The sequence below is a fragment of the Lynx canadensis genome, chromosome D4, assembly GCF_007474595.2.
Source record: "Lynx canadensis isolate LIC74 chromosome D4, mLynCan4.pri.v2, whole genome shotgun sequence".
In the NCBI taxonomy this organism is placed as follows: domain Eukaryota; kingdom Metazoa; phylum Chordata; class Mammalia; order Carnivora; family Felidae; genus Lynx; species Lynx canadensis.
In genome coordinates this window covers 75928892-75945106 of record NC_044315.2, presented here as the reverse complement: position 1 = coordinate 75945106, position 16215 = coordinate 75928892, and the positions used below count along the sequence as shown (strand labels likewise).

Here is a 16215-nt window from a genome sequence, read left to right as displayed (position 1 = left end):
TGGACGAGGAATTAGTATAGTCTCTTTAGTCATCTTCTTGTTATGTCTTACTAATCTTTCAAGGTAAACACATCTAGCCCCTCTTCCAAGAAGCCTTCTAGGATCCTCTAGACTAGTTCAATGCTTAGAATCATTGAACACTCCTTGGCTCTGTGGATAAGGTTCAGATTCCCTGGCTTGGTTTATAAAAGCCCATTCAAGGCTCATTTCTTACCTCTTACTACTTACATCCCCTCTCACCCTGTGCTCTAGCAACACTTAGGGAAATGTAGTTTCCTTAATATGCTCCCTTACATCTGGGCCTTTGCACAGACTGTGCCCTCTGCCACAAACACTGCCCTCACATCCTTGTCTCTGGTCCTCCCCCAACTCCTTTAACCTGGCTAAGATTTACTGTCCCTTTCATATCTCACCTTTGGTGTTGCCTTCTCCAGGAAGCTTTGTCAGCTTCCCTCACTTGCTCTGTCTCTGTTGGCACTTAATATACTCTAAATAAACTCAGCATGGTCGGGACTAGGTCCATCTTGTGGCCTAGAACGGTGTATGTCACATACATAGCAGGTGCTCACCAGTGGGGTACGTCAGAACCAGGAATCCATCAGTGAGCAAATGGATGTATATTCATGACCTCATGAAATGTTCATTTGATCAACAAGAAGGTGCAGATTCTGAGACAGTAAATACATTTTATAGTATGTGCCAAGGTGATAAGGGTTTTAAAACAAAGAAAAAAAGTGGAATCCAAAGCAAATGGGTGTGTAAGGGATAGTCTAAGGTGGGTGGTCAGGGTGGGCCTCATTGAGAATTTGACACTTCAGCAAAGACTTGGAGGAGGTGAGGGAGTGAGTCATGTTGGATGAATGGAGAAGAATATTCTCAGCCAAAGGAGGAGCCAGTGACAAAGTCTGTAGGTAGAAGGATGCCTGGCTGGATGGTGAGGAGTTCAGAGGGCTAGAGTCAAGTGAGAGAGACTACTGAGAGTGGGGAGTGAGGCCACAGAATTAATGGGGGTAGGCAGAACACATAGGGCCTTATAGGCCATTGGGAGAACTGTGAAGGGCTTTGTACAGAGGAGTAATACCACAAGACTTGTTTTAGGAGGACCATTCTAGTTCCTAAGGAGAGATCTAAGACCCACTGATGGACATCACCAACTCTGCAACCCAATACCCAACCCTTTAGCATGGACCACTCAGCGAAGAAGGCTGCTGTCCATCTAATGATGTTTATTATCTTCTCATGTGTTATAGAATCACTAGCCTCCTTATACCAATGGGCTTAATTTGGGTATAATGTCCTTTCCTAAGAAACCACGTTATTTTCACTTAGATTTAGCAAATCAATATGGCAACCCTATACTTAATGTCATCAGTTAGGCATGCCATCCTGTGCTGAGACCGGTTTCTGGGATTAATCTCTCCTTAATCTCTACTGGTCTCTGCCCCAAATAGCCCTCAGATTCTGACTCGATAGCCAAGTCCCTCAGGGAGCCATGTGGAAAAGCCCTAGACATGAATATAATCCAGATGTCAAGAGATAAAAAACCAAAGGTGAGACTGGCCTGCCCAGGGTCACAGAACTAAGTCACAGAACTGGGACTCCACCCCAACTTCCCAGACATCTTCCACAATTAGTCCCTTAGCAGCTGTCTGAAACATGACCATAACTAGTGTTCCAGGCCACCACGCCTTACAAAGCCTTGCTATGTTGAATAAGTTAAGGCTGTTTCCCCTTCTTCCCTTAAAGCTCCAACACATGCTTACTGAGAATGATTCCAATTATAAATGATTTTTTTTTTGTTTTGTTATGAGGGTAAATTACTGAAGCGACCGTTCTGGAAATCTGCTCTGTATTCGAGACTCCTCAAGGCTCCAAACAGGAAAATAATAAACTGACATGCTGAGAAGCTGAGTCCTGCCCCTTCCTGTCTGCCTTGCACTGCAGACAGGTGTCTGGATGGGAAACCGGTCACCCCTGTCAGACGGAGTTTCCTGCATAGTCTTGCTCTTGTCTGCCAGCTGGGCCCAGGTCACCCCACAAGGCAGATGTGGGGAACAGCTGGTGTCTGGACAGACAGACAAAGGGAGGAAGGATGGAGGGAGCAGACTGCCATTCTGGGCCATCTGACCAGGAGTCCCCAGGCCTGGTGACTGGGAAGAGGGTTCGGTAGAGAGTTGGCTAGAAGGAAATGTGGGAGAAGATGCTGAATGCTTGCTTACCCATGGGCCTTAAGTTCATACCCAGGACAGCTCTCTAGGAGCACTAGGAAGGAAGAAGCCCACCCGCCAGGGGAAGGGGGGGAAGCCGCAAGCTCATTACCTCTAGATGTTCAGAACAGGGGTTAGAGGCAGATGCCTCACAGTCCAGACTCACGAGATTTGCATCTCAGTCCTACCACCTGCTGGCTGTGGGACCTTGGCCCTTCTCAGCCTCAGCTGCATTGTCTACAAGATGAGCATAACAAGACAACACCTAACAATGGGGCTGCTGCGTGATGAAATGAGATGACACGTGCAAAAACGATCACCACTATGCTTGGCAAATCATAAGCTCTCAAAAAATAGTAATAACGATTGTTTGGAGTAAGGAAATCCTGACTCTTACCCGTGGCTGTGTCACCTTGTAAAAGTGAGTTCACCCTCTCTGAGCTTCAACAGAGTCTATCTTATTGGGTACCTCAAAGGGAGATAATATGCAGAGACTCTAACCCTGACAAGGCACCATTAATGTGCACCATTAATGGAATTACTGTAATTGAGGAAGGTGCATGAAGTAAGTTCCTGAATGCTAGGCTGGGTGCTTGTGGGCAGGGAACTCCCCACGATGGGTGGCTGGGGCCAAGAGTTCAGGTAGGAATGAAACAAGGCCACCAGTAAGAGGCAGGGAATGAGAGGAAGGAAGCCAGCCTCTGGCCCCTCTCCTGCCATCAGAGGCTTCCTGCTGTGGAAGCTGGAGACAGAAACCAGGACTTTTTTCCACTCAGAGGAAACTGCTGTCTGGGACGTCAGGGATGGCTGGCAAGGCTGGGAGCCTCGATGACTCCCCACCCTGTCTTCACTGCTGGGAAAGGCTGCTTTCACCTTGGCCAAGGGGAGGAGTCCCACGTCCAAGGTTCCCTGGCAGTCGGGGTTCATGGTGAATTGTCTCCAACAAGAACTGGGATGGTCACGCTCATGCGCACTGAGGACTCAGCCCCATGCAGGAGCACGAGCTGGGCTCGTGAGTCAGGGAGAACTGGGTTCGAATTTGGGCCTCAGCATTTGTGGCCAAGTGACCTCAAGCAAAAGTCCTGTTGGTGCTTGGGGCCCAAACTGCTTCACCTGTGCAGCAGAGGTAATAGTGACCTATCAGAGCTGACATGGGGATTAAAGAAGGTCACAGAGGACACGTGTCTGGCAGGATGTCTGACAGAGGGGACAGTTCACTTAGGGGTATCTTTTTCATCCTCTGTTTCTCCACCTGCTGTCTCTAGAACCCAGTCTACTGCAGGAAGCAGAGTTGGGTGTGTACGAGAGAGTGTTAATGCATTCAAGAAGCTGGAGTTTACTTAGAAGTTAAATTGGGGAATTTAAATTGTAGGAAGTGTGAGTTTAGTTTGAGACACGCTTCTCCTCCAGAAGTCAGACTTCCAGGAATCCCCAATGTGAAGAAAGCACCAAACGCTGCGAACAAGGAACAACTACGGCAAAGCCGTGTGCGCCAGAAGAGAAGGTCAGGCTCTGTAACCCATGCTCCCCACATGGTTCTTACAGCCCTCTCCATCCTGTCTTCCACCACTGCTCACCTCCTCCAGGAGAGCTGCTCATTCTCCAGGGCTCCATGTAAATGTCACCTCCAAAGCAGCTTTCTCTCACCTTCACTCTGCTCTCCAAAAGATCCTGCACCTGTCCTTTACTGCCCTTGCACAAAAGCACTATGAGGTGTGGTTGTATACCTCACTGCTTAACACCTGGCTCCCTTAATAGACTGTGTGCTTCACAAGGGCAGGTGTCAGTCTATCTGGACTCTGGAAAGTGCACACAGTCCGGTACAGTGCTGGGCCCACACAAATGCTCAAGGAACATGCATCTCACTGAACGAAGGAAACTTGGCTGACAGGAAGGATCACCGGTTTAAAGAAGGGGATCTTTTAACACAAAAGGCCAAAATTACATACATAATGTGGGTGGAAAAGCAATGACTATGAAGCATATGCAGAACTGCCAAAGAACGGACTCTGGGTCTCTCACTAAAGAGGCAGCACTCACCTAAGGGCCCTGATGTCTGAAATTGTTGCACCCGAACCCAGTATAGGAACAGAGAGCCAAAGTGGCCATATGGTGTACATGCATATATTTTTGCAAGTGACTGTAATAATTTGGAATCTGCACCTGAACCCCAGTCTCATGACTTCATGTTCCTACCATGCACTCTGTAGAAACAGCGATCCATTTAAGGAAGTTTCCCAATAAAAATAAATTAGTTTTTTTTTTTATGTTTTTGTATATAAGTTATAGTTGGTAGGAAAATTCTTTTAATCGGAGCTGCTCTTACTCCAGCTGATGGTGTCACATGAATGATGTGTCATAATTCTACACAAACTTCTATTTAAAACACAAACTTCATTGTCCATTCACTTTTGCAAATGGCTCATTCCAACAAGTGAAATTGACACTATTGTATGCTATTCATTTGGCAACATGTATCAAGAGCCTTATAAATGCTCGCACCTCTTATCCTAGTCCTTTCAATTCTAAAAATCAATTGTGAAGGAATAATAAGAGCTAGAAAAATATTTACCTGCAAATATATTCACAAGCATCATTATTTATCGTTGTGAGAAGCTGAACCCAAGAGTTAAAAATAATAGCCAGAGGGGAATGGTTACACAAATTACAATACATCACAACCCTGTGATAAATAATAATAGAGGAAAAACTATGGCTGGGAAATTTGTAATAATGTCAGACCATATTCTTACGTGTAAGATTTCCTGTGCTAAGTAAAAACAAAACAAGATTGCAAGCTGGAAATGCAGTGACATATACACAGGCGCAAATACCCACACACTTAAACACACACACAAAATACTCCAGAAGGAAAGCAATGGCTGTTTTGGGTTGTAAGATCAGCAGTGATGATGGTGTTCTACTTTCTGGATTTTCCAAAAAGTAGAATATGTATTGTTTCATACCCGGGAGAAAAATGAAATTCACTTTCTACTAATGAATAGAAATGAGTGAATAAATACAAAACAAATTCATTAATAGAAAATTCATTAATAGACAATGAATTTTATTCAACTGTATTTGGGCAGAAAGTGTTTACCTTCAGTGTTTAAAACAGAAAAGAAGGGCAGGCATCCTGAAACGTTGCCCATACAAGACTGGCTGATCCCAGAGAGTCCCAGCAGCCCTAGTCATCAACCAAAAAATGGAGTTTGAGTGTGTTCCTTGGGTCTTACCCTGTTTATCCGTGCATTCTAGGGTCAGAGCATCATTCTTAAAGGAACTAATTCTTTTAAGGATGGTACAATATAAAGGTATTTAATTAGCAAGCCAGGAGCCTTGCTCTGTGTCTATCACTCCCTCTGCCACCATAGACAAATCATTCCTCCTCTATGGGCCTCAGTGCCCCATTATGAAATGAAAAGTTTGGACCACATGATCACAGACACCTCGTCAGCTAAGACTGACTGACCCGTCTTAGGAACAAAGTTCTCCCTTCTTTAAAAAATGATTTTTTGGCTCAGAGTATTGATGAATATAAAAACAGAAATAGCTTCCCATGAACATATTCATCACAAGAGTGCTCTCAACTTGGGTTGCCCTGGTGGACCCACCTCTTCCCCAGCGCTCATCAGGAAGAAAGTGGAGGTGGCCACTCTTCTGTGACTGGTAGATACACGTGATAGTCAAATATTCAGGTTTTACTACAAACACTTGAATCACTCCTATTACATCTTAATATGCCAAGGAAGAAAATCACAACCAAGACCACCCCTGCTAATTTTATAAAAAATTAGATGTGAGAAACAAGAGATTACAGAATAATCAAAGGCTATGACTTACCTTGGTAGAAATGTCCCATCTTCTCTCTTCCCCTTAGATTTTAGCCATACAGCCTAAAAATGCAACTTCTCTCTAGGATTTTACATGCCCCAGGAATTCTTTTCCTGGCCACCTCCCTGATCCTTCTCTTTATCTCTCAAGTTTCAGCTTCCATGCTGATCCCTCCGTAGAGCCTTCTCCAACCCCTGGCCTGGGGCCTCAAAGTGCTCTATCCTCCTCATCCCAAAGTATTGATGACTCTTGTATTTGTCTGCTTCCATACCTGGCTCTAAGCTTTGAGGGTAGGGAACCACATCTGCAAAGATCATCCATGAACCTTCCCACCTAGCTCAAGGCCCAGCACATGACATTAGCTCAACTACTGCCTAAAATAATAAAAAAAAAAAAAAAATACAGTACAGTACAGCTTGTGAGCAAGTGCTGACACAACCAAGGCACTAGGTTATCCAGCATGTAGGGTGATCCTGGCTGGGAAGCTGGGCAGGCCTGCAGGAGGCAGTGCCCAGGGGCCTACCTTTTTGGTCTTCACCGTAGAGGCACAGCAGTCCCCACCATCGTAGTTGCAGAAAGCCCGGTTGTTGATGGCATCACAGTAATTGTCTCCCATGAAGGGCTACAAAGGGGGAGAGAGGCAGAAGGGAAGGAGGTCTGTTAGCATCCTGAGTGGGTGAGCGATGGCCCTGCAGTTGTCTAGCTGTCTCTCAACCTTTTAAAAACCTCTGCAGACAGCCTACCTGGCTTCAAGTCTCAACACCCTCTTAGACCAGTTATCGCTTCTACCATTTTTAAAGACTTACCTAGCTGAGTTTTCCCCGACTAAATTATGGTTACGCTGGTGGACACAATTGTAGGAGTATGCAAAGCCACAGGATAGATCACTTACATCTTTCCAAAGCAGGACTCATTTTACTTCACGAAAAGATTAGAAAATTTGAGCACCTTCCCCCTACTTTTCCTAGTAGTAGGTAATTAGACACACGATTTATAATAAAATATAAGCTGCATGCAATCTACCCAGAATTGTAAAGATCAAAAGTAAGAATTCATAGGAATTTGGCACAATTGTCCGTATGTGATTGTGGGCTCCCTCTCCTCTAGCACTGGAGTACAGATGTACTTAACGTCACGTGCTTTATGTGTTTGTTGTCTTTGTTCTCCAAACAACATGTGAGGTAAGCTTTGCTCTTCCCTCTTTTCAGATGATTCTGAGGCTCAGAGCAAGAAAAGTGCCCAGCCAAGATCACACTGGCAGGGCAGAGCAGTGATTTAAATCTAAGTTGGCTTCATATTTTTTTCTTTGCCATTCTAGCCTATATCTAGCACATACTGATTTGTTGCTTTTCTTCCCTGTGCTCCTCCAACTCTGTGGTGCTACAAAAATCAGGAAAAGATGACAGAGTTAAGTCATTACTGATCTGAACCCAGGGAAATCTTACAGGAAAGTCAGGAGTATCTGCAAACCCCCTAACACTTTTTTATTCCCCATCTGAGCACTTAGCCACTGTTTTCTGTTTATGAACGTGTAGCTGGTGTAAGACTGTGAGCTCATTGAAGATGTGGGCAACATCCAGTTCATCTTTGTCTCCCTATCGCCTATTTTAATGCTGGGCACAACTTTGGCTCTTAGAGATGTTTATGAAATTGAATAGATTGCATTGGCATAGTGGAAATGCAGGTTTGGAAAATCTGGGCTCTAGTCTAACAAACCCCAGTGAACTGGAGGGGTTACTTGGTGATTTTGGTTAACTGGGTTATCTTCACTGGGTCTCAAGACTCCTAGCACAATGATATAGGGAGGTAGGCTAGGTCCACTGATTTCTCAAAACAATAAGCATACCCCTTGCCCCATCAAAAACAATACCATTTGACCCTTTACTATAGAAAGCAGTTGAAAGCAAAACCACTCTAATTAAAGTTCAGGATGGGTGCTCTAATGCTCAATGACTCACTGATGGGAAAGGTGTCATCAGTTGGCTAAGACCATTGCATCTCAACACAACCCCTCTGATCCAGTGGTCTCTCCTTTGCATCCTGACTGTTATGGGGAGAACTGAGCTCCACAAAGAGTCACCCCCACCCCCGTGGCATCCCTGGCTTTTGCATCTCTGCCCCAAATTCACAGAGCCTTTGTGCCCCCAACTCATGATGCCAGATTCCATTTCCTCACTATCCTGTTAGGGTCTAAAAGCATCTTAGCAAGACAGAACCAAGAACAGGCAAGAGCTGTTCTCAGATGTATGTGTGCACAGGTGCATGGCTATGAAAACAAGTGTGGCTCTGCTGTGCACCTGCCGTAATGAACACATTATCACATTCATATTTGAGCTGAGAGGCACAAACAACAAAGGATAAGCCCTTGGTTCTTCTCTGTGCCTTAGGAGACCTGCCTATGGGCTCTGATCTTTAGGGTCTTTCTTATATCAAATATAGGAAGGAAGGAAACCTAATGCACCTTCCTTAGAATAAAAGGAACTGGTTTGGTAAAGGAGTAGCTAGGAAAGAAGAAGAAAAAATAAATAAACGAAACTGGTTCTTTTAATTATTATTATTATTATTGTTGTTGTTGTTGTTATTATTATTATCATTTAGCCCCTGAAAAAATCTCCAGTCTCATCACTAGCTGTGTGTCCTTTCCTGCGGCACATCCATGCATCTGTCCGCCCATCTACGCATCCATCTTGTATTTAACCATATTTACTGAATGCGTACGATGTGTGATACACTATGCTAAAGAAAAAGACATAATAGTGAGTCAATATAGATCGAGCTCCTACTCCTCCAGACCTTACACTTCAGTGAGCAGGCAAGCTTTAATCAAATAATCACACATCTGATTGCCAATTTCAACTCTGATAAGACCTATGGAGGAAAGGTACGTGATGTTGTTAAAGAGGACTGAACCTAATCAGGGAGCTCTGTGAAGGTGTCCCTAAGGAAATGACGTTTTGGCTGGGATCCGAAGACATGCAGGGGTTAATTAGATGAGCGTGGAGAAGGGAGACTTTCTAGAGACAGCAAATAACATGTGAAAAACTTCACTACTTAGAGATTTTTTTTTTCCATCGCTGGGATTTCTCATGGCTACTACTATTACTAATATGTTCAGGTGAGGAATTCAACCTTCAGGATCTAGTTCAAACCTCATCCCTCCAAAATGCCTTCTCTAATTCCCCCCGGATATTCTGTGTTTCTACAGCTTCTTGTACTTGTTTTGGATACAGCTCTTGGTACATCTTTAAGAATTCTCTCTTTAACTGTCTATCTCCTTTACTACACTATGAGTTCCTGATGGATGGGAATGTGTGTCATTTATTTTTGCATCCTAGAGTTTCTAGCAAAACGTGTGGCAATTTGAGCAAAACTGTATCAAATATACATTCCTTACATGTTTACTGAGTAAAACCTCAGGAACAGATACACGGATGGACAAGGGGCAAGGAGATACCACAGATGAGTCAGGAAGAGCATAGTTACTATTTTCACTTGACTAAGATCATGGTGTTCCCAGAATGCAGAGTAGTGCTGGACACATAACAGGCATCAGTGAAGCTCTGACGCATGAGTGAGTGAATGACCACTTTGGATACGGTGGGGGCAGGGGGGTGGGTAGAAGGCTCAGGAGTCTCAAAACCCTTTCTCAGTCTTGGCTACCTCTAGACACTCCAGGTTGATGGCTCCTTCCTGGGCCCAGCATTTGTATCTCTTCCAGGCATTGTTTTCAGCCCCAGGTAAGAGGCAAACTATTAGCTCTAAGCTGAGGAGTAAAGGAGAGGAGGAGCACCTACAAGGGCAAAGGCGATAAGCATCATTGGCAGTGCTCTGAGCCTGACAGGTGAGGGTCTCCTAGGCCCCAGTGCTGAGTCAAAGGAGGGATCGAATTCTGCTGTCACACTGGCTGCCCAGACCGCCAACTCAGCAGAACAAGCACCCAGGTAATCCAAGCTTCCTTTTTGCAAAGCACTGGACCGATCTAGAGAGATGGAAGGAAGCAACAGCCACAGGGCCTGGGCCTTGGCCTTGATTTTGCCATTCCTGGCTGAATCTTGGAAGAATGGAGGTTCTTAAAGACTACAGTGTCAAGTGCTGTGAGAAGATGCTATAGGGAGCTCCTAACCAATACACAGAAACAAAAGTGTGACCCAGGGACTGTCCTGTGACACTTGCAGTTCCGAGGTGTTTCATGGGTGGGAGGTGGCCTAGTGGAGGAGAAAAAGCACTGGGCTGGAGTCAGGAGACCCAGGTTCATGCTTTGGTTCTGTGGCTTTTATGCTGTGCAACTTTGGGCAGTCCATCCCCTCTCTGACCCTCATTTTCCACTCCATATAAGCATTGAGTAGATCACACTAAATTAGATCATACTAAGAACCCTTCCAATTTTGGCATTCCATCAAATTTTAGATTTGGCTACTATCTAGGTCCCAGTTTCCTCATCTTTAAAATAAAAGGTCAGGTTTAGATCATCTAGAAGAGCATTTCTGGCTCTGACATTCTAAGAATTTCATCAAATACAAAGTTTTCTATGGGGCACCTGGGTGACTCAGTCACTTAAGTGTCCAACTCTTGATTTCAGCTCAGGTCATGATCTCAAGGTTCGTGGTTCCTGAGTTCCAGTCCTGGGTTGGGCTCCACACTGGGCGTGGAGACTGCTTGGGATTCTCTCTCCCCATTTCTCTCTGCCCTTCCCATTCTCTCTCTCAAAATAAATATATAAATTAAAAAAAAAAAAACCCACAAAGTTTTCTAAAGCACAATATAGTCCTTTTCACCTGCATTTTCCTGACTGGGCTCTGGGGCACTGCAGATAAGTATTCATCCACCTGGATGGAATTTGGGGCCTCCTTTTCACTGTCAGCTAAGAAGAACCACAAAGGACTTGGGGTCCACAGAAATATCTCTTAGTTCCATAGACAGTGCCCCCTTAAGAATACACATGACAGGGGCGCCTGGGTGGCTCAGTCGATTAAGCGGCCGACTTCGGCTCAGGTCATGATCTCACAGTCCGTGAGTTCGAGCCCCGCGTCGGGCTCTGTGCTGACAGCTCAGAGCCTGGAGCCTGTTTCAGATTCTGGGTCTCCCTCTCTCTGACCCTCCCCTGTTCATGCTCTGTCTCTCCCTGTCTCAGAAATAAATAAAACGTTAAAAAAAATTTTTTTTTTTTAAATTTTAAAAAAAAGAATACACATGACATCCTAAGTACCCTGTCCCTCCCTAGGTTTGTCACTGAGACAGAGACAGATCATCATTTCAAACTCCAGGGAACAGTTCAACTGCGAAGTCAGAGAGGATTTTCCACTTTCAGCCTATGGTCGGGTCTAAGATGTCCATATTAATTCTGGGGTCGAAGAATAAGTGAATGACAAACATGTAGCAAAAGGAAGTGATCTTTAAGTAATGGTCAGCAGTGAAGTAGGAATTAGAAAGAAAAAAAAATGCTTCCTGTGGTTCTGTAAAGGTTAAATGTGATAATCTGGGTAATGTGCCTGGCATATTAAAGATGCAAAATCAATATGGCCTCCCTCCCTTTTACAGATGCAGTATTATGTTGAATACAGGCTTAGGAAGCAGAAAAACCTGGCTTGGAATCACAATTCTGTTATCCATTAAATGTATTTTTGAGTATGTTTGTTGAACTGTGCCTCAGTTCCACCATCTGTAAAATCGGATTGCTCATCTCTGTCCAAGAAGTCTATTAAAAAGGATAGTTACAGCACTTAGTAGGTACAGCAAATGACAGCCATGATTAATATACAATAATAATGATGATGATAACAACAGCAGGATCATTTTTAGGGACTCACCTCACAGCCTTTGACACAATGAATCAGAGCAGGGTGAGGATACCACTTGAGACCAGCTGTGCAGACAACGCTCTGCAGAGAGAGGGAGAGAGTGGTCAGATGGGTTTGAGGCTAGAAGGAAGTCATCTCTTCAGTGATCTCACATTCAACCACCCCACCTCTTCTTGGATCTTCCAAGCCCTGATTTCACCTTGGCATTTAGATGAATAATTTGACCAGGTACTTGTAAATAACAGGAATCATAAGATCACAATAATATGTGTTTGCTGTAGGTGTCATGATTCTGTTTTCCCGGCAGGAATAGGGGCTGGAGAGAAACAGAATTGGGAGGATGAAGACGCGATTAGAAAGGCCCTTCAGGAAATTCTTGGCTGGTGGAGGGAGGGTGGAGGGAGGAAGCGGATGAGGCAGAGTGGATATCTGGCTCTAGCAGGAAGATGGGAGAGCAGTGTGGAGCAGGGTTTCCCAAAGCACGTGCTGAGGACCATCTTCATCAGGGGCACTGTGGGAGCACATTAAGGAGGCAGATTTTTCAGAGCTGCTTTGGATCTAATGAATCCCAACCTCCAGGGCCAGGGCCTGGGACTCCACATTTTAAAAACAAGCCTGCCAGATGGTTCTGATATATACTACAGTTTGAGAGCAGTGGGCTGGTTCAGAACCCTTGGAGACACAGAGAACCCTCCCTGCCTCCACCTGCCGCCATGCCATATGGGCCCGCTCACAATCCCCTGACATTGTCCGTACTCCCACACCCCTGTGACTTTGTTCTGGCTGTTCTCCTTCACTGAAATGCCCTTCCTCATCTTGCCTCCTGGAGAATCTTCAGTTATCTTTTAAACTGCTGCTCAGGACTTACTTCCTCTGTGGTGCCTTCCCCAACCCCCTCAGAGCTTATAGGTATGCATATATGCATTTATTTATAGCCTCCTTTAATAATAATTATTATTACTACGACAATGACAACTAAAATATATTGAGTATATTCGTACTAATTACTTTATGCATTATTTTATTTATTACTCGTCATGAGGTGAGGTGGGCATCAATCTCAGGTCATAAGGAGAATAAATTCCCCTGGCTGCATAACTGTTTAGTGAAGAAACTGGGATTTGGAAGCAAGCACTTGTTTTGGAAATTATTTAAGGCAGCTCGTAACATAAAACCCAATAGGAGGATAATTCTTAAAGGAGGTGAAAAAAGAAAGCTAAAACTAGAAAGGTAAATAACATTAGGAATGGGGCTAACATAATGATCCCAGAAGCTCCTTTCTCTATTCTGCCATAGATGCCTTACATTTCACGCCAAAATTACAATGATTTCTGTAAAAAATGAAATAAAAATAACCTGGAGGCAATGCTCAGATTTGCAACGAGAGGTAATTGTGTGAGGGACCAGCCATGGAAGTCTATAAGATAAGGGCTCGCTCTCCTGGATGGGTGCCAGTTGATTAATTTTAGTTAAGAAATGAACAGTCAAATGGGCCAGAATACAGAAAACCATGTGACTAACCCATTTTTCTCCATGAAGACAGACCTTTGTGGGAACCCAACTGGAATTAGGTTTCTTGGTGAGCTTGGAACAAAGGGAATCACATGACTCCAAGATCTGGCTAAGACTGGGTTGGTGCCTTTCTTCTCTGCCACACATCATCTCTGGTTCACCCTTGGATCATGGAACATGGCGTCTGGCACATGGAGGATGCCCACGAAATATTTTTGCTATAAATGAATGGCCACATCTCAAAATCGAGATGATTTTATCAATAGGCTGTATTTTCTTTACTTGGCTTCCTCTCTTCTAGAGTATCAGAAGAGCCCTTACAAAGCCTACCACAGTGTTTAGTTTACAGGACCAGTTTAGTGTAGGTGGAATTAAATTAAGGTCTTGCACAAACAACGTAACTTGAGGATGGGACCATCAATCATGCAAGGTGAAGTCTACTACGTAGTCCCCTACTGCCCCTACTGTCCCTGTCTACCTTCTCCCATTACACCTAGAAAAGGTGATATATGGGAAGGACATTGGGCTTTGAGGTAAGTCAGATGTGGACGCAATTCAACTTGAATTTGCTTTAATTTCCACTCTGAGGCTTGGTTCTCCTGCCTGTGAAATGGGTCCTGAAAATCATGTCATCGGCTTGTTGTGATGATGCACTGAGATAAGTGGTATGGGAATGGTTAACCGAGGACCTGGGTTTAGACATCTCTGTCTCTCCCAAGGACCAGGCCTGGAGCACAGCAAACACGTTGGCCAAATGAAGGAATGTGAGTAGGTCCAGGGTTCCTTTCTTCCAGCTTCCAGCTACTTTGGTGCCCTGTGCTTCCTGGCCCCAGGGCCAGAAGTGGGGAGAGTCACCTGCTTTCCTTCTCTGGGACACCTTATCCAGGTTTTCATCTCTGGGTCTGAGGGTCTGTCCCCAGCCAAAAAACAGGGATGCTTGGAGGGGCACTCGGTAACGGCTCGAGTCATAGAAAACAGTGGGGTTAGGATCCACGAGGGATTTGATGGCCATCCCTCCCCCTGTTTATCTGAGAGCTAATTTAATCCGTCTGTAGGAGTGTCGTGGTGTGGTTGTACAAGTTTCTGTCAGTTGAGGTTTACCTGACGTGAGTTCAGAGAAAGGACTTTTATACTATCCGCAGGAGCCTATTTATCTTTCCAAGGCTTTTGGATTTTCCACTATTCCTTTGGGCTGCACGCCCTACCTGTCTCACCACAGGACCTCTCTGTATGTGAGGAGAACTGGGAAGCGGGTAAGGGGCAGGAGCTGAAGGGAAGGCTAGGCTATTTACACCACAAAGTGGGAGATCCCAGATGGGGCCCCGCAAACGTCAGCCTTGTTCCTCTGGATGCCAGTGAGAGGCAGGCCAGGTTTCAGACCAGGTTTTGTAAGATGGCTTTCGTTTCCTACCTGGGCAACAGTGGGTATGCCTAGGAAGAATAGAGCGCCCTGTCTTCCTGGCTGTAGTGACCGTCAGCATCAACACCCAGGCCACCAGTGCTACCACCACTGCCATCATTAGCACCCACCGGCACTACTGTCGTCACCTCATCATCAGCAAAGCACAGGCACCTACCCTGCCATCATTATCCTCGTCCTCATCAACACACTCCCTGTGCTTGAGGCTTCATCTACTTAATTCTCACCATAACTATGAGCGTGCTACTATTTTTGAGTCTGGTTTACACAGGAGGAAACAGAGCACAGAGGAGTTAAACAACTTGCTCCCAACCATACACAGAGGCAATGACAGTCAGGAATTAAGCCCACGGCTCTCTGATTTCCAGGTCTATACTTGGAATCCCACATTCTCACTTACGGTGTCCTAGCCCCCAAAACTGTGAGTATAAAATAGTTGACTCTTTCGACCAATGGAAAGACCAAGGTTCAGAAAGGCGGAGAGGCTATGAGACAAAGAGAGGTGGGGGGAGGACTGTCTGAAAGATGAGTCCCAGAGAAGATGGGTCCCAGGCAGCGCTGAAGACCTGTGAGAAAGCATCTTAAGAGAGCCTCCCCATCCTAAGGCTCAGATCAGACACCCCTCCTAATACCTACTAGGATGAGCCCTCTTTTCTCCTTAATTCTGTCCTTGATTTACAAGCCTTACTGTGAGTGAATTCTACCATTTAAGTTATTTTTGCCTTTTGTTAGCAGTTCTGGAGCTTCTGGCTTTCTTTAAAAGTTGAGGCATTTTCCACCCCTGTATGCCTGGTGTTTGAGGACTGCCTGCCATTTAGAAGGGCATAGTCAATGTTTTTGAATGAGTGAATGAACCAATGAGCAAGTGAGTGGATGCATGGGAGTGTCCATGAGTGAATGAGAAATCACTGGATCCCTGACACATCTCTCCGTCCATGGGCTTCACCTCCAGGGCACACAATATCTCCATCCATACGTCGGATAGACTGGACTTCATGTCCACTCAGAACCATTCTATCTCTGCCTTGTGGACTCTTGACAGGGTTTCCCACAGTGATGCCTTCTCTTCCAAGGACAGAATTCTGCATCCTTTGTCTGCAAGCGTTGAATTATGATTTATAATGTGGAAGGTGGTTGCCTTGCATGAAATGCAGGAGAATTAGTGCTGGGTTCAAATTCTGATTGAACCACATTAGTTATGTGAATTGGGCAGTGACAAGCCCTCAGAACCTCAGCTTCCTCATGGGTAAAATGGTGACCCTACTGATCTCACTGGGGTATGGTGGAGACAAAATGAGGTGGCATTTATTGACCTGCCTAACAAACCATGCCTATATAAATGATGCCTTCAATAAACGATGACTTCCTTTCTTTCCCTTAAGTTCCTCCATCCTTTTCTTCTTCTCCTCCCTTTCCTCCCTCCTTCCATCCTTTTTTTTTTTTT

At 44.9% G+C, this 16215-nt stretch overlaps 1 protein-coding gene across 1 annotated transcript in view; it reads right to left on the bottom strand.

The window, feature by feature from the left end:
* PAPPA (pappalysin 1) overlaps positions 1 to 16215 on the bottom strand; it is a 242095-nt gene that overhangs the window by 9034 nt on the left and 216846 nt on the right. The window contains exons 20-21 of the mRNA XM_030294042.1: positions 11849 to 11920; positions 6565 to 6663 (exon numbers count right to left, since the gene is read on the bottom strand). Coding sequence (XP_030149902.1) covers positions 6565 to 6663; positions 11849 to 11920 — 171 coding nt within the window. The remainder of the gene's footprint in view (positions 1 to 6564; positions 6664 to 11848; positions 11921 to 16215) is intronic.